Genomic DNA, 19352 nt, shown 5'->3' on the forward strand with positions numbered 1-19352 from the left:
TGTACTTAGTTTAGCGTTAGCCTAGATCCCTAGGTTTAGAAATTCAAGCGATGTTCCATGTGACGAAGATTGGCATTCCTTGTGACATGGATAATTCATATGAATGGATATGGTTATAACATCTGCCTTGACTCGATCTGTGAAAGGTGCATATGTATCTTGTGTATATTTTTTTTAAAAAAAAAATAAAAAACATGCGATTCACTACTTTATTAGGACGTCCACATTGGCACATTGCCCTAACAACAACGTGCACACGTTCCATTTTTATTTCTTCATTTCTTAGGAAACATTGAAAACTCGCTTTTGTATAGTCTTGCACGCCGCTTGCGATAAATATATAAACTCTGGTCGTCACTCACATGAGAGGCGACAAAACGTGCCCACCTTAGCTTATCCATATATGCATGCATATTCCTACCTGTCCCAATTTAATTTTGTTGAGCCGCCTACTATTCTTCTTCGTTTTTTTTTGCGAGTAGCTTAGCCTTACTATTCTAAATTTTGTCAATAAACAAATCAAGTGCGAATTTGCCCATTTCACCACGCAATGGAATGAAACATCCTAGCAGGCCATTAGCGCTCCAACAACCAGTATTCATATTCTCGATCGAACAACCAACATTAATCGATCGGCAGCGCGCTCACACTTTTGGCGAGGAGAGATTTCCTCTCAAAATAAATTTATGTGAACGTTTATTCTCGACTTTATTATATCATCGTAGAGTATATGATAATATCTGTATATGGGCACATGCTAGCTGCCGGCCGCCGCGCGTGCGTCCATGTGCATCCGGCGTCCCCCCGTGGTCGCGCTGTGCATGAGCTCCGCGCGCAATATGTATTTTTCTCTCCGAATGCATGCATGCATGCTGTGACGTCCTCCCACCACGATTATTAATGTTCGTCTGCGAGTATAACCGCCGTCCGGCCGGCGAGCGTCGTCATCGATATACTACGCCAGCCAGCCGTATGTACGTGTGCGGATCACCGGGCGATCGTTCAAGGTTGGAGGAGATCGACCGAGGGGACCCAAACGGAACGGAGGAGGAGTACACCCATACTACGCCACACGGGTGTACATACTGTAGCGTGGGCGCTGCGTGGACTGGTGGGTTGGTTCACTGCTGCATGATCGGACATTAGCACCGGTCGGAAAGGGCCTGTTGCCCCGGTTCCCGAGCCGGTGCTGCCCTTCCGGGGCTAAAGGCTCACCCTTTAGTCCCGGTTCTGGCAACCGGGGCTAAAGCTCCCCTATATAATAATAGGTTTTTCAATACATGTTTTGCTAATACAATAATATATTTATATTACACGCATACTAAGCATATATAAATGAAAATTATAGGCTTAGCTTAATAATTAAGCTTTGCCTATAATAAAATGAATAGACCACATCAAAAATTAAATAGATATGTAAAAAGCTTTATATATATAGTTTTATATGTACAAAATTCGTAACACATATATACATAGAGTTTTTCTCCCAATGTCTACAAACGATACAAATGATCATCGTTGTTTGGAATAAGAGTTTCGTTGTCGTTGAAGTGAAACTCGCCGTTTGGATTGATCACTTGGTCGCGGAGAAATCCTGCTATCGTCTCTTGGATAGCTTTGATTCGGTCTTGTTGTAGGACCTTTTCCCTCAGCCATTCCGTCTTTAATTTGAAATAAATAAAAAAGGTATTAGTTATCTAAGTTATTCAATAATGAAAAGGTATAAATAATGAAAAGAGACATGTAACGTAATCTGAGCGTCTCTGTGGGTGTTTGATTGATTTGTGCCATCATGAATTTGCACACGTAATATGCACATAGATTGTTCTCCCCTTCTTGTCTTAAACACCACTGTACGATATATATATAAAAATATTCACGACCACGACAATAAGAAGGCTAAAAGTTAGTGAAAGTTTGTTAGCTAGTAGAACTTACTTGTGGATGTATTATGTTAAGCGGCGCTTTACATCCACTGAGATGTTCACGGTCAATGAATCTTTCCCAAACCCTATACACAGCCATTGTGGATCGTGAACTAATAATTACAGAGTCATATTATGATATTTTTGTAGCTGAGATCGACATTACGTACCTTTGAATAATGTTTACCATTTGTTGATAATTTTCTTGTGGTTTTCTCATTGAGTCAAAGATTATCAACCGGTTCTTGGGAATTTCAATGACCATGAGTATCCAGTAAAAGCTGTTTACACACACATATATATATAGTCAGTTCTATAATGTAAAATAAAATATGCATGCACTTAATAACTATATAACTCACTCGAAGTTGAAGGGGAAGAGTATTTTTTGTTTTTCTTTTTGGTTCACAAAGAACCTCATAAGATTGGTGCAGACTTCTATCTCATGATCTGCTGTCCACACTGCCTGCGGAGCCTTGAAAACAATATAAGGGTCAACGAACCCAATACTATTGTCATTTCTCATTCTGAGCTCTCTCATTTGGTGCCTGCATATATACATACAAATCCTAAGTGTGTAAGGATTATATACATGTAATTAAAGAAGTTAGAAGTATAATAAAAAGAAAAAATACTTACAGACAAAAGCAGCTGACAAGAGATTTGTCAAGAGCATCGAGGTGGCATAATTGGTGCAATTCTTCGAACTGCACGTATATGAGGTCATCTCCACGGAAGTAGTGATGTTGTCTAATACGAACAGAAATCCAATTCTCTCTCCTTTTAGACGCCTCAATGCACCATTTGTTTATTGCAAACATTTGTGTGCCGAGCTCGTGTAAACGTTTAGGGTCGAATAGACTCCTGCCCGGTTCATATCTTGTCCTCCATTGATCAACTACCTCGGCTTTTTCAAATGTTTGGCATCCAAGAATGGCGGCAATTTCTTCCATATTTAAACCGCTCTGTCCAAAGTAACGCTCAAGCGAGTCTAGCTCAGACAACGCTAAGGATTTCTTTGGCATCAAGTCTTCATTTGAGCCGTATTGATTTGGCACAATCAAAGGGGGCACCGGTTTTGATACTTCTCCGAGCTGTGGGACCCCCTTTCCTACTCTCTTCTTAGTAGGCTGTGAAGACTTGACCAGAGACCGCTCATAGTCCGAAAGTGCTGGCTTTTTCTGAGCTTCGCGTTGCTTCTTTTGATGGTCCGCCACCTTCTGCCTCAGTTCCGATGGCTTCACATAAAAATACCGCTTTTCTGGGTTAAGCCGTTTTTTCCTATCCTCCTTTATTTTATCAAAAAATTGTTGGACCTCAGCTTTGGATGTAGCAATTACCTCCTCTTCACTCTTTTCGTAAGGTAATTTTTCTGGCGTCTTAGCTCTCTTTGCTGAGGCAGCCTTCTTTGGAGGTGGGACCGATGATTCGGTCCTTCTTGGGCGGACCGCTTCTTACTACCTCGCTTTGGAGGCAAGGGGACCGACCGTGCACTCTTTGGAGAGGGCGGTGCATGCGGTGGAGGTGGTGGGGCCGATCTTTTTGGCGTTGGAGAACGCAGTGGAGGAGTTGGAGACCTCGGTGGAGGAGTTGGAGACCTCGGTGGAGGAGGTGGAGACCGTGGTGGAGGCGGTGGCGGGGTTGGTGTGGCCACCGCAGGTGTTGGAGGAGATTCAGCATTGTCACCGCCCGCAGCACTATGATGCGCTGGGGAGAGAACTGGACTTAGGTTGGAGGCGTCCCTGCAAAGAAAACAATTACAAGTTTTGTGAGCAAACTTTTTTTTAATATCAATACATAATAAATAATATAAGAAGTAAAATCACACACAAACCTATGCTGAGAAATAATTATGAAGCGCTTGCGCCAACAAATAAATGCCTTCTCAGCTTCACCTAAGGTCTTCTCTCCGTCTCCCCCTTCTATGTCTAGTGGCACATTGCCACAACCTTTCTCAACGTTATCAACCGAGACGCTAGCATATCCACCAGGTACTGGTCGATTATGGATTCTTGGAGTTCTCGTTCGGTCGATAGGGTTGACAACAGCGATAGCCACCTTTTTGGTGGCATTCCCATCTGGTACAGGCAGCTCACAGGTAGTAAAAGCCTCTGTGACATCATCCACGGAGAAGTGTAGCTTCGTGTCATCCTGAATGGTTGGTACTTCTATGGATGCGCAGCTGCTTTTCAACTGGCCTGGGGGGCTAACATTGACCTCAAGCTGTGATGTACCTTGCCCTTTCGTCATTTGACTAAGTGCTGCTTGCATTTGCCTTTGAATCTCTGCCTGCATCCATTCTTCACGAGCTTTCTCGCGCTCTTGTGACTGCAGAACAAAAGCTTCCAGGCGGCGGATCCGCTCTGCCTCCTCATCCTTCTTTCTCTGGCGGCTTTTGTAGGTATCTTGATTGGCTTGGAATGATTGCAGCCACGGAACTGCCCCATAGCCTCTCGTACGCCCACCGTGCTCAGGATTTTCAAGCGCATAGGTGAGTTCATCCTAATCCCTGTTAGGCCTGAACTCACCAGACTGAACCGCCTCTCGTGCACGGACTAGTCTCTCTGCTGCTCTAGAGATTTCTTGGCCCCAAACTAGCGCCCCGGTGTCTGGGACCACGCTTCCCCCATGACCGTAGAACCAATGCTTGGAGCGCTCGCTCCAATTCTTTGCTATTGTCTCGGGTGTGACCCCACTAGCAAGCATCTCCTGTTCCATTCGGTCCCACTTGGAAACAACACTCTTATAACCACCTGATCCCATATGATGGTGGTATGTCTTTTTACTGGCATTTTCTTTGTTTCTATTGGCTCGTTCCTCGCCCTCTTGTGATGTTTTGTACTGCACAAAGTCATCCCAGAAGGCCCTCACCTTTACATATTGCTCGAGGTTGAAATTTGGAGTCTCGTTTTTCTTGACATATTTATTGTACAAAGACTTCTTCCAATTCTGGAAGAGTACTGCCATCTTCTTCATAGTCCAGTCATAAATTCGCACCTTCAACTCTTCATTGTTGGTGTCGAAGGTGAAAACGTCTGTGACGGCTTTCCAAACTAACTCCTTGTCACGATCAGAGACAAAACTGATCTCAGGAGCACCTCGCTTCTCTCTCCATTCACGAGCACTTATCGGTATTTGATCTCTCACAAGATATCCACAGTGACTAACATATTTATTTGCATGCTCACCAAGTGGTCTGCCTGTAGCTATCTCAGACTCAGAGATTACATAGCGGCCCTCCAACGACTTCTTTGGCCCTCGTGGAGGTACGCTTCTCTCCGTAGAGGTCGATCCAGAAGGCTACACGTAGATATAGAAACAAAAATATTAAATTAATAACCAAGTAATAAGTCTAAAACCTAATGTAAGAGATGCATTAATTATATATGTTTACATTTACATACCTCGCCAGTATTTTCTTCTTGTTGCACGACAAGTTGTTGCTCAGGGGCATTGCCCTCTTGTTGCTCAGGGGCATTGCCCTCTTGTTGCTCAGTAGGATTGCCTTGCATGATGTCGTGGTAATCAACAAAGTACTAACTACCGTCGTCGATCATATTTTGAATGGCATCTTCCATATAATCAGGATCATCATGAGGACGGTCAGCCATTTCTATGTCTGCAACCATACATATATATATATATATTCTATATAAGATAAGAAATACACTAATATTACTACAAATGAAAGTGTTGGAGTGCTCTAAAAATAATACTAGGATATTTTAAGCCAAGTAATACATTAGAATAAAAAACAATACTAGAATAATATATAGTACAAACAATAATATATACAAAACCCTACTAGACTAGAATTTGGTGGGTAAACACTATTGGAATATATTAAGCCAAGTAATAGACTAGAATTCATAAAGTATATACTAAAATATAATACTACAAAATAATACAAGAATAATATTAATATACTACAAATATACTATAATTTATAACAATTCAAAACACTACACATGTATACTAGCTAGAATGGAGTGCTCTAAAAATTAATACTAGAATCTTTTAAGCCAAGTAATACACTAGAATAATATACTAAAAAACAATACTAGAATAATATAGTACAAACAATAATATATACAAAACACTCCTAGAATAAATTTGGTAGGTAAACACTACTAGAATATATTAAGCCAAGTAATAGACTAGAATAATATACTAAAATTCATAAATATATATATATATATACACACACACTGCGCATGCAGTGATGATCTCGGTTTAATTAGGAGAGAGAGAGTGTCGCGTGCAGTGTATACGTGGGGCCGGACGGCGGCGCGCGCAGTGTATACGTGGGGTCGGTTTAATTAGGAGACGGTGGTCGACGGCGGCGCTGGAGACGGTGGTGGACGGCGGCGGCGTCGCTCTGCTCGACGAACGAACGGCGGCGGCGAAGACGAAGGGCTCGGCTCGACGAAGACGAAGGAACTGTTCAGATCCAGGGCTTCTGCGCATATATAGGGGCGGATCCTTTAACACCGGTCCGTGGCTGGAACCGGTGCTAAAGGGTCTTTAACACTGGCTGGTAACACGAGCCGGTGCTAAAGGGTCACCCTTTAACACCGGCTCGTGTTACCAGCCGGTGCTAAAGAGACCCTTTAGCACCGGTTGCAGCCACGGACCGGTGCTAAAGGGTCCAGCGCGCGCTAGGGCGGGCTCCTGAAATATTTTCAGGACCCTTTAGCACCGGTTCCCACTATGGGCCGGTTCTAAAGGCCCTGTTTTTTAGTTTAGGGTTTTTCAATTGTTTATATATACGGTTTATATTATAAATTGTATAGTAAATTAAATATTTTGCATAATATTTTTTAAACAGTGACATATATTGTAATTTGTTTTAATGTACACATAAAAATTTTAAAACATAAATATCTTATTGTATTTTTATAATTTGCAATGATTTTGTAAGAAATGTTTAGTATTTTGTTAATGCAAAAATATATTATTCCAATAAATTTACAAAAACTATATCAAATCAACTGGAAATTTATTTTCACATCATACTGACGTAAAACTTTTTATTTTTGTTATTTATTATAGGAATGCTAGTTGGGTATAGTTTTCATCAAATAAAAAATCATATAAAAATATATATCTTGATGAACACACCCTTTGACCGAACCCTAGATTGTCCCAAATGGAAAAGTCATGAATACAAAGTTTGCTACACTCATCAAGTTCTACATTTTGTCTAATGGTCAACTTTTCATTTGGAAAAGTTTGAACCACTGAATTTTGAATTTTCATAGAACTCATAGCCACGCAGCGGTTTCGGAACCCTAGATGGTCTCGAATGGAAAAGTCATGAATACCAATATTGTTCCACTCATCAAAATCTACATTTCATATATAGACTATTTTTGCATTTGACAAAGTTTTGGGAATGTGTAGTTGAAAATCCACAATTGACACATATAGTTTCATATAGTTTGTGTGAGATTCAAGAATTGGTGGGTATTGTTAACTTAGACTTTCTCAAATGGAAAAGTTGTGTATATAAAAAGTTTAGATCTTGAAGATATCTAACAACTTGGTATTCAAAATATTTTCATTTGAAGTAATTTAGTTTGTCATTTGACCAAGTTTGACCAAAACCCGTCTTGGATTTTATAGAAATGTAATTAGGATTGGCTCAAAATTATCCAAATGGAAAAATGGACAATATATAAAATGTAGATCTTGATGATCTCTAACAACTTTGTATTCAAACTTTTTTCATTTGAAGTCATCAAATGGGCTATTTGACCAAGTTTGACCAAAGTCAAAGCATTGGTTTTTACAAACACACCCTTTGACCGAACCCTCGATTGTCCCAAATGGAAAAGTCATGAATACAAAGTTTGCTACACTCATCAAGTTCTACATTTTGTCTAATGGTCAACTTTTCATTTGGAAAAGTTTGAACCACTGAATTTTGAATTTTCATAGAACTCATAGCCACGCAGCGGTTTCGGAACCCTAGATGGTCTCGAATGGAAAAGTCATGAATACCAATATTGTTCCACTCATCAAAATCTACATTTCATATATAGACCATTTTTGCATTTGACAAAGTTTTGGGAAGGTGTAGTTGAAAATCCACAATTGACACATATAGTCATAACAATTTTTGCATTTGATGATCTCTAACAATTGGAAAAGTCATGAATACAAAGTCATGAATACAAAGTTTGTTACACACATAAAAATTCACAATTCTCAAATATAGTTTCATACAAAGTCAAGCCGACACAACAGTGAACTTCTTCTTGACGTATGACCCTTGGTTATGATCCTGCCGTAACCATGGAGTATCCTCATTGTTTAACAGAATGCTTGGGTCTTTGTTAACTGTGAAGGGAGAAATTCGATCATCCCTTTCGTAATCGCCTGACATGTCTGACTTGTCCTCAATTCTGACAATGTTTATTTTCCCAGAAAGGACAATGTGGCGCTTTGGCTCATTGATGATTGAGTGGTCATCATTTTTTCCTCTCTTTGGTTTCGTAGACATATCTTTGACATAGAACACCTGACTCACGTCTGCAGCAAGGACGAATGGTTCGTATTTGAACGCACAATTGTTAAGGTCCACGGTTGTCATCCCATACTCCTTGTCGACTGTTACCCCACCTCCGGTCATCTTCACCCATTGGCACCGGAACAAAGGAACTTTAAAATTAGCTGCATAGACTAGTTCCCATATGTCTTCTATGCGTCCATAATATGTTTGTCTGTTCCCATTTGGATCCGTGGCATTCACGCGTACACCACTATTTTGGTTGGTGCTCCTTTTATCTTGGCCAACTGTGTAAAATGTGTTACCATTTATCTCGTACCCTTTGTATGTGAGGACATGCCATGATGGTTGCCTGGCCAACAAATAAAGCTGCTCATCAATGTTTTCATCACCTTGACATTTTTTGCGCAACCAATCGCCAAAAGTTTCCATGTGCTGACGCATTATCCAAGCTTCATTCTTCCCGGGCCACTGGGACCGTAGGAAATCTTTGTGTACCTCAACATATGGTTCCACCAATGAGGAGTTCTGGAGAACTGTGTAGTGTGCTTTATTGAAGTAATCGTCTCCCGTACCAATATATGTTTTCTTCCCAAGTGTTCCCTTTCCGCTGAGTCTGCCCTCGTGTCGAGATTCAGGAATGCCAATTGGGTCAAGGTCTGGAATAAAGTCAACACAGAACTCTATGACCTCCTCTGTTCCATAGCCCTTGGCAATGCTTCCTTCTGGACGGGAACGACTATGGACATATTTCTTTAGGACACCCATGAATCTCTCGAAGGGGAACATGTTGTGTAGGAACACAGGACCGAGAATACGAATCTCTTTGACCAGATGAACTAGAAGGTGTGTCATGATATCGAAGAAGGATGGAGGGAACACCAACTCAAAGCTGACGAGACATTGAACGACATCATTCTACAGAGTAGCTAGTTGCTCTGGATTGATTGCCTTCTGAGAAATTGCATTGAGGAATGCACATAGCTTTACGGTGGCTAGACGTACGTGTGGAGGTAGAATTCCTCTTAAAACGACCGGCAGCAATTGCGTCATTAGAACGTGACAGTCATGGGACTTCAAGTTCAGGAATTTCTTCTCTGGCACATTAATTATTCCCTTGATGTTGGAGGAGAATCCAGATGGGACCTTGATGCTGCTAAGACATTCAAACATGCTTTCCTTCTCTTCTTTGCTCAGAGTGTAGCTAGCAGGGCTTAAGTAATGACGTCCATCATCTGTCTTTTCTGGATGCAGGTTGTCTCGTTCTTTCATGCGCTGCAAGTCTTGTCGTGCTTCAAGTGAATCCTTAGACTTCCCGTAGACACCCATGAATCCGAGCAAGTTCACATAAAGATTCTTTGTCAGGTGCATCACGTCGATCGGTTGCGGACTTCTAGGACATTCCAGTAAGGTAGCTCCCAAAATATGGATTTCTTCTTCCACATGGGTACGTGTCCCTTAGCATCCTTGGGAATAGGTTCGCTGCCTCGTCCCTTTCTAAATACCACTTTTATATCCTTAACCATTTCGAATACATCATCCCCGGTTCGATTGAGAGGTTTGGTCCGGTGGTCTGCCTTGCCTTTAAAATGCTTGCCTTTCTTTCGTACTGGGTGGTTCACAGGAAGAAACCGACGGTGGCCAAGGTACACGACCTTTCGACATTTTTTCAAAAATACACAGTCAAGGTCTTCATAACAATGTGTGCATGCATTATATCCCTTGTTTGACTGACCTGAAAGATTACTCAGAGCTGGCCAATCATTGATTGTTACAAACAGCAATGCTCGCAGGTCAAAGTGCTCTTGTTTGTACTCATCCCACACGCGAACTCCTGGTTTGCTCCATAAAAGTTGAAGTTCCTCAACTAATGGCCTTAGGTAGACATCTATGTCATTGCCAGGTTGCTTCGGTCCTTGGATAAGCACCGGCATTATAATAAACTTCCGCTTCATGCATAGCCATGGAGGAAGGTTGTAGATACATAGAGTAACTGGACAAGTGTTGTGACTACTGCTCTGCTCACCGAAAGGATTCATACCATCTGTACTTAAGGCGAACCGCAAGTTTCTAGCATCATCTGCAAAATCTGGGAATTCTCTGTCTATTGCTCTCCACTGGGATCCATCGGCAGGGTGTCTCAGCATATTGTCTATCTTACGGTCTTCTTTATGCCATCGCAACAACTTTGCATTGTCCTTATTTCTGAACAGACGTTTTAATCGTGGTATTATAGGAGCATACCACATAACCTTGGCTGGAATTTTCTTCCTATGACGTTCTTCACCCTCAACATCGCTAGGATCATCTCGTCTAATCTTATACCGTGATGCCTTACATACTGGACATGCATCCAAATTCTCGTATTCCTCCCCACGTTAGAGGATGCAGTCATTAGGACATGCGTGTATCTTCTGGATTTCTAATCCCAAAGGACAGACAACCTGTTTTGCTTCATACGTAGTGGTGGGCAATTCGTTGTCTTTCGGAAGCATCTTTTTTATGATCTTCAATAACTGCCCAAATGCCTTGTCACATGTACCATTCTTTGCCTTCCATTGCAGCAATTCTAGTGTGGTACCCAGCTTTTTTTGCCCCTCTTCAGCGGTGGGATATAGCGATTTCCTGTGGTCCTCTAGCATGCGCTTGAACTTGGCTTTCTCTTTATCACTTTCACATTCTCTTTGTGCATCACGGATGGCATCACCAAAAGCATCATTGCCCCGATCATCTTCTGCCGCCACCTCTTCTTCATTATCTCCCCCCATTGCAACATCATTGAAGCCACCGTACGGAGCAATAATATTGGCATGGTCCAATTCTTCTTCTTCTTCTTCACCTTCATCCATTATAATCCCGCTTTCTCCATGTTTGGTCCAACAAATGTAGTTTGGTACGAAACCTGACTTTAATAAGTGTGAATGAAGAGTTCTTGAGTTAGAATATTCCGTCAAATTCTTGCACACGGCACATGGACAACACATGAAACCGTCCCTCTTATTTGACTCGGCCACACTTAAGAAATAGTGCACGCCATTAATGAACTCTTCGGAGCGCCGATCGGCATTATACATCCAATTACGTGTTACCATCTGCATTAAATATAACATATATATTATGAAAAAATGCACACATATAGTTTCTCATCTTATTGCACAACATGTCTAAGATACATAGTTGATTAATTTAGGAAAGCTTGGCTAAAACAAATACAATCGCAACTAGCACTAAAAAAACCAAAACTAAAATGCACTTAAGCAACATAATTAGTTCGCGTCCGATCCCAACTATAATAGATAGATCATTCGCTTGATCAACATCATTGAACTCCTTTCGTCGGCTCACTGCCTCACCACCTTCAGCCTCAACCACCTGTGCAAAAGATTTCTTAATGTGTTCAATGTATTCTTCCTCCCAGTACCAACCTGTACATCCGCCGGTACCGTCCCACTGAAATTAAAAGAGAGAATCAAAAGTTTAATATAAAAAAATATGCACATATATAAGAAAATGTCTGAAAATAACTCACATTACGATCTGGACACTTGTAGAATATACGACCCTTGTTTACTCCCTCTTTCGACACTTTGTACTCCATTAAAATCTTCTGCCCACACTTGCCACAAGTAATGAGAGGGAGTTCCGGACGGTATCGCTTTTGAACCCGTTGAGAGACCGAAGACCCGGTCACGGTTGCCATCTACTATCCATTCTCAATTTTTAAACAATTATAAATTCCACATTTACTAGTAAACATGTATGATACAATGGATGTAGTAATAAAAATAAATCAAGTGATATTAACAAACCAATTAATTTGAACTATCCTACTTTCTAAGATCATAAAAATATACTATAATTCATTCTTGCAAACTACATTAATACTAGGTCAACCATAAAATATGATATATATATATATATATATATATATATATATATATATATATATATATATATATATATATATATATATATATATATATATATATATATATATATATGGATACTACTTCATGTGAATGATTCAAAATAACAACGTGGATTTGAGCTAAAAATAATGCGAACATCACAAGCCAAAAACAACATGAAAAGACAAGAAAGACAAAAGTTAGTCACCTCCAAGCACGAAGAGACGATGACGGAGTCGAAGAAGATCAACGATGAACGTTGGAGATGAAGAACAAATGAAGAACAAGCAAGAAGAAGCTCCAAGAACAACAATGGTGCTCTCGGTTTAAAATGGGCAGAGGGGAGGACGGAGCCGGTCTATAAACCGAAACTTTAGCACCGGTTCAGGGCAAAAACCGGTGCTAAAGGGTTTGCTTCGGCACGTGGCTCTGACCGGTGCTAAAGGGTCTCTGCCCCAACAACACCTGTCAGTAGCCGTGGGGCAGGATCCTTTAGCACCGGTTCGTGTTACGAACCGGTGTTAAAGGGGTCTTTAACCCCGGGACGCAAAAAGGCCGAGGTTTTTGACCATTTTGAGCATCGAACAATACCTCATTGTGTAGTAGTGGTTTCCATCTGGCACGGTAGAAAGCAAATCAAAATCAGGTGGTCCCTGTCTCGGACTTCGGCTGCACGGACTGTACGTGACACTGACACGGCGAAAAACGTACGTGTACCGAAGGTCACGCGTGACGTCTTCGGGAGAACTGTAGTAAAGCCACACCAGTACACATACTGTTACACGGACGCCTCTGACCGGCGACTCGTCTCGTAAAAAAGTAGTACGCGCATGCACCGCAACGCTTGGCCGCTGTTTCACCGTCCAGCTAGGTGCAAATACTGCCCACTTGACTTGGAGAGACCGGTGAAGCCAACCTTTTTCCCTCTTGATTTCCTACTACTGTGTGTGATAAGTACGTGGGCTTAATAATTATATGCTCGCTAGTCTGTAAAACTATAGCTGAAATTATTATTAGCTGATTTATTATAAAAAAAATACTATTGACCAACAAAAAAAAGATACGACTAATAAGACAAGTGAATGGACTAACGGTGTGTGGTGCGCTGTTGTGTGAGAAGTCTGGTCGCATCTAGACTTGGTGGAGAAAACCCGTCGGCCGCGTATCACTTATCAGGGCTAGCTCAAGAGTTGCTCTCACTGCACATATATATCCAATCCATGACATCCACGCCGGTCACTTGGCCTTTTGAAACTCGGCCTGCTTTTGTATCTGCTGCGTGACTGCACCTTCCCGTCTCTATTTCTCGTGAGAGAGAGTTACCGTGATGGGAACTTGCAAACTGGACAAAAAATAGCAGCCGCAGTTGCTTGCGAGTTCTGACATCTGAAACATCATCCTCTCGTATATAATGTCCGATCAGGCGATCACTCAATCAGGATAAGTTTCTTAGCCGCTCATCATCTCCACTGCTCGTATAGGTAAAGAGTCTGCTGCAGTCACGCACGCACGGGTTCACTGCACCTGTTGCTTAATTTTTTTAAAAAAAATTTAACACTATAGTATTTCGTTTTTATTTAACAAATATTATTCAATTATGGAGTAACTAGACTTAAAAGATTCGTCTCATAATTAGCGGACAAACTATATAATTAATTAGTTTTTGTTTTTATATGTATTTAGTGACATATTTTAAAAAGTTTAGTTTTTGATGTGTCCTGTCATTTCAAGGCTGTAGTTTTCGAGGTCCTTTTTCCTATGGAAGACACGCTTTAATGGTCGTTCTTCCACACAGTACAGTATCATATCTTGTGGCGGCATTCCCGTGCGTCAAAGACTCGTGCGCGCATGCGCATGGAAACTTCTCAGGCCGGTCAACCCACGTGCATTCAGCAGCTGGATGGCGTGCATGATCATTTCATGCTCTCCAGACTCCAAGGCTGAAGCTTGTAGGTGCAGAGTTAAGGTCTTGTTTAGTTGGTAATTTTTTTTAAATTTATCTATTGTAACATGTTGTTTGTGTTTGATAATTTTTATTTAATTATACATTAATTAGGTTCAAAAATTTTGTCTCGTAATTTTTAGACAAATTATATAATTAATTATTTTTTAATTTATATTTAATACTCTATATATATATACTGTGTCTGAAGATTCGTTAACAAGGCCTAAAATATACTGACAGGCGGGTGACCAAAACATACTGACAGCTTGTTGGGGATTCGAAAGCTCGTCGGGTTCATTTTTTCTGACGCGCAAAAATTGAAGGCGCACACAGGTGACGGCCGGTCGGCAGGATTGATTGCGGTGCTTGCGCCTTGTGCTTGCCTATAGGCGGCGGGCGATCGGCCAGGTGCCCAGGTCATGCACGCCGTCCGTGTGCATCCCAGCAGCCACAAACAAACCCCTCCCTGATGATCCCTGCAAGTAATTTAACGCAGCCGAGGAAGGTATTTACCGGACTGGATGATGGGGCGATTTTCAACCGTGGATCATCGACACAAACAAAAGTATAAACCGGCCAGTCAGCATCCAGAAAGCAGCTCTGCTTCCGTCGCTGCATGGTGTGGTGCTGTGGGTCGAGCCGGGAGCTGGAGGCCAGAGCACAAAGCAGCATCAGCGGCCGGCAACAGCCAACTGCAGAGGTTGCCTATGGGGACCCAGCCCAGCTTAAAGCGAAAAAAGTCACTGCGGCAGTCATCTCAGTCTACAGCGGCGAAAGGAAGTTGCCCCGATTGAGACTCGACGAATATTCCGAATTCAGCATATTGCATTTTCATCATTCATCCCACAATTGCACAAAGCCTGGATCATCTCATGCATGCATTCCAAGCTGAGCGAGCACCTCACTACTACGGCAACCTTGTTGTGAGAAACTTTCGAAAGCTGTACTTAGGTACTGTAATTTACATTCCAAGCAGAGATGGCGACGACAGCATCTCGTGCTGTTCCACACTCGCTCGTTGCCTGCAGCCACCTCTAGCCCTCTGGTGACTGCCGGTTGTGCCGGCGGGAGACATTCTAATTAGTTATTCCAAGCAGCTAGAAGAACACAATACACATCATCCATCACGGCTTGAAAGATGGTTAGCCTTAATCAAGAAGCTGAAGCTGAAGCTGAAGCTAATTACTAGCTACTAACTTCTCCCGGTCACATGAGCTAAGGTCGATCGATTGAGCCGAGCCATCGGAGCTTGATCTTCATCGACCACCAATGAATGGATCAGCCGCTGCTAGCTTAGCTTGTTCCTCAGCTCAGCTAGCTGTAGAGGGTGACGAGGCGGCGGAAGCACCTGGTGCAGGAGTACTTGCGCTTGCTCTTGAGGCACAGCGGCAGGCCCAGGATCCGCCGCTCGCTCTCCACGTCCACGGCCACCACGGCGCTGCCGCAGCGTGGGCACGCCCCGGGCGCCTTGTGCGTTCCCACCACCCGCTCCTTCTCCGCGCCGCACAGCACCCGCACCGCGCCCATCGCCGCCGCCATTTCCCCCTTCTCCCTTCCTGCGCGCGCGCTTCTGTTAATTAGCTGCAAGAAGAAGAAGAAGAAGAAGAAGAAGAAGAAGAAGGGTACCTGGCTGGCCTGGAGGATCGAGGGTTGAGTGTCGATAGATATGGGGGAACTGGGATTTCTGGCGGCAGCGGCCGGGGCGCCCGGGTTGGCGGGTATATATAGAGAGGCCGAGGCTCGAGGGCGCAGCGCAACCGCGCGCGCGCTCGTTGCTGGACGCACACGCACTCGATTGGGATTTTCTCGCCTGGTGGTGCAGTGCAATGCAACGAGTGGAGAAGAATGGCACACGACGCCGTGGACCGTGGAGACGACCCTGTTTGGGTTTCGTTGCCTCCGTTTTTCAACGCGTCGGGGGAAACGTCTTTCCGTTTCCGGCAATCCAATCTGCGTGTTTGATCCAGCTACTACTAATAACCGAATTTTGGTTACGTGTTTGATGCAGCGGCAGCGCTTGTGATACAGTATATCCGTACCTACGTACGTTTGGGAAAAGTTTGGCGTGCTTGATGGGGCCGTACGTTTATTAGGCTGCTAAATATCTTTTGCTAAACCAATGCAAACCGTTGATTCGGTATGTATGTAACAGTATAAGGTTATATGTACTAGTAGTATGTATGATGTTCTGCATGCATTGTACAGAAATTTATAAGGACTAGTAGGCTTTCTGATTTGACACGGTTTTCTCAGCAATTTGTTTAAATTAACAGTCTTTTGTGTTAGCCGACGGATTCGTCACCCTACATAGGCGTCTGGGAAATTTTTTCGTCATCCTACTATGCAGTCTGAAACGTTCTAGCATTTGAATCTTTGCATGCGACGTGGGATGCAATGGGCTAAGGGTTTGTTTAGTTCGCGAAAAAATTTGGATTTAGTTATTTTAACACTTTTCGTTTGTATTTAACAATTATCTGTCCAATTATAGACTAACTAGGCTTAAAAGATTCGTCTATCAAATTAATTAGAAGCAAATTGTGTAATTAGTAGTTTTTTATTTATATTTAATACTTCATATATATGCCCCAAGATTCGATGTGACGAACAATCTTTAAAAATTTTATTAACTAAACAAGACCTTATTTCACCGTGGCAATGAAACGTTGCTGCATGCATAAATCGGTCATAAAGTGGTCACTGCTTAGCGTCATTCATTTTCTTGGATCTGTAAAGTTGCTCTTCGCGCCTAAACAAAGAAAACGGAGGAGCATACTCCGTGTAACTTTTGAAGCTTTTCCTGATGGAATCCAATATAGACGTGCACACCATGCCTAATTAAGGTATGCCTGATAACGACATTATATTAGCAAGGCTTGTTTTCCTACTCCTGTTAAACAATTGACAGCTAGCGTAACAGTACAAGTGCTCCGACGATCCATGTGCAATGTTAGGCCTTGTTTAGTTTTCAAAAAAATTTGCAAAATTTTTTAATTCTCCGTCACATCGAATCTCTAGACGCTTGCATGTAGTATTAAATATAGACGAAAATAAAAACTAATTGCACAGTTTAGTCGGAATTGACGAGACGAATCTTTTGAGCCTAGTTAGTGTATGATTGGATACTATTTGTCAAATATAAACGAAAGTGCTATGGTGTCGATTTCCCAAAAAATTTTGGAACTAAACAAGGCCTTAGCTCTTTTTTCCATAAGATAAGACGCGCTCACGGTTTTCTCATTGTGGCTTCTCTCTCTCTCTCTACGAAAAGTATATATTGTGGCCTTTTCTTAATTTGTGTGAACGCATGGGATGGGGAGGCGTATGATTTATGGACGTCGTCACGTCAATCCTGCCGGGGTGTGTGTGTGTTGAGACTGTTTCACTTGCATTTGATGTCGTGATTACTACTGTAGTAAACTGCATTTAGACTTTCCAGAGCTATATATACACGCACACGTTACACCCTCATCGTCCGTTCATCAATCTGAGAAGTGACCGATCGACGAGGTGAGCGAAGTTAGATGGGTGTGATTAGGTCTTGTTTAGTTTCCAAAAAATTTTGCAAATTTTTTTAGATTTTTCGTCACATCAAATCTTTAGACGCATGCATGAAGTATTAAATATAGACGAAAATAAAAACTAATTGCACAGTTTAGTCGAAATTGACGAGACGAATCTTTTGAGCCTAGTTAGTTCGTGATTGGACAATATTTGTCAAATACAAACGAAAGTGCTACTATTCTTATTTTGCAAAATTTTTTAAACTAAACAAGGCCTAAATACGTGCAACGCACGGTGGCCGGCCGGCCGGTACGGTCCTGATGGCGACCGCGGAAAACCGTCGTCCGGCCGCCGGGCGTCATGGCATCACGGCAAGCCGACGCGGATGGGCCGGGATCGGATCGGCCTGCTGTCCAGTCGAGGGGACCGCCGCCGCAACGGCGGCAGCAGCAGCAGCAGCACGGGCACAGTCGGGCACCCACCCACCCCACCCGACGCAGATCTTGCCGTTGCGGCGCGAGGGGGCACTTGCCGATGGGCGTGGCCGTTACTCCGTAGTACTAGTACGTTATTGCAAGCTAATTAACAACTGAAAGAGTGAAAGGTGAAATAAAAATCACCAGAAAAACACTGAATAACTCATAAACTAAGCTCAAGCAAGTAATTTAACTGATGAGACACGACTAGGGCTAGGCATTCATGATGACGACGACGATCGCCTCTCGATCAGAAAAGGTCGCACGACGTACGCACGGCACCTAACTTAATTGAGAGACGAATGAAAGCCAGGAACAGAAAACCCGTAGAGTTCCTGGACAAGCCGGTGGCGTTAGGATATACTCCTACCAGCATCGTAGCCGCGATTAATTAGTGAAATGATACCAAGCACACGCCGTTTTTGCCGGACCTGATCTTCGCATTGATACTGCTGCTGCCAACTTGAGTTACCATACGTACACACGCACAGCGACTCGTCAGCTTTCTTGTATACCTAAAATCCTGAATGTGACGGGAGATGAAAACGCGAAGGAAAACAAACAAGATATCTCGCGCGCCGTGGTAGATTCAGAGGGGGATATACCATGGACGGAAAAAAAGAAAGAGGACACGGATATCGTGAGCTGGCGTGCATTCTCTCCTTGCTCCACCCGTGACAGCCTCGATCGAGGACTTGTACGATCGCTGCCGAACCAGAAGAAAATTAATCAGCGGCGGACAGAGACCCAGGGATCGGAGGGCTAGGGGACCGTGAATCGCTCGCCAGTCCTCGATCGATCACCCAGGCAGCACTCGATCGATCGATCGATCGGGTTGTTGTCGTATCGTCTAACGTGACTTGGCTCCATCGAGAAGAACTGTGGAATTGCAAGTCGTCCAACCTACCTACAGACCCCCAAGCCCAACACGGCCAACCAAGGTCTGATTATTAGTACCATGCATGACGCTGCATTCGTCACAGCACAAGCGCATTGTGTCACAAACATCCAAATCCGGTGGATGATTTAGTGATTTCAAGGCACGTAGGTAGGTACTATGAGCGATAGCAGTTGGGAAAGGAAGAA

General features: G+C 42.8%; 1 protein-coding gene across 1 annotated transcript; it reads right to left on the reverse strand.

Moving 5' to 3' along the window:
- On the reverse strand, positions 15095 to 16033 carry LOC8072300. Its single transcript, XM_021463891.1, has 2 exons — positions 15916 to 16033; positions 15095 to 15845 (listed from the first exon to the last, which is right to left on the reverse strand). The coding sequence occupies exon 2, from the start codon at positions 15826 to 15828 to the stop codon at positions 15604 to 15606; it is 225 nt and encodes a 74-aa protein (XP_021319566.1). The 5' UTR covers positions 15829 to 15845; positions 15916 to 16033; the 3' UTR covers positions 15095 to 15603.

This window comes from Sorghum bicolor, chromosome 6, assembly GCF_000003195.3.
Source record: "Sorghum bicolor cultivar BTx623 chromosome 6, Sorghum_bicolor_NCBIv3, whole genome shotgun sequence".
Lineage (NCBI taxonomy): Eukaryota > Viridiplantae > Streptophyta > Magnoliopsida > Poales > Poaceae > Sorghum > Sorghum bicolor.

Bases quoted from the DNA above. Each gene is read 5' to 3' on its own strand.
- LOC8072300 (XM_021463891.1), bottom strand. From the start codon at position 15,828: ATGGCGGCGGCGATGGGCGCGGTGCGGGTGCTGTGCGGCGCGGAGAAG.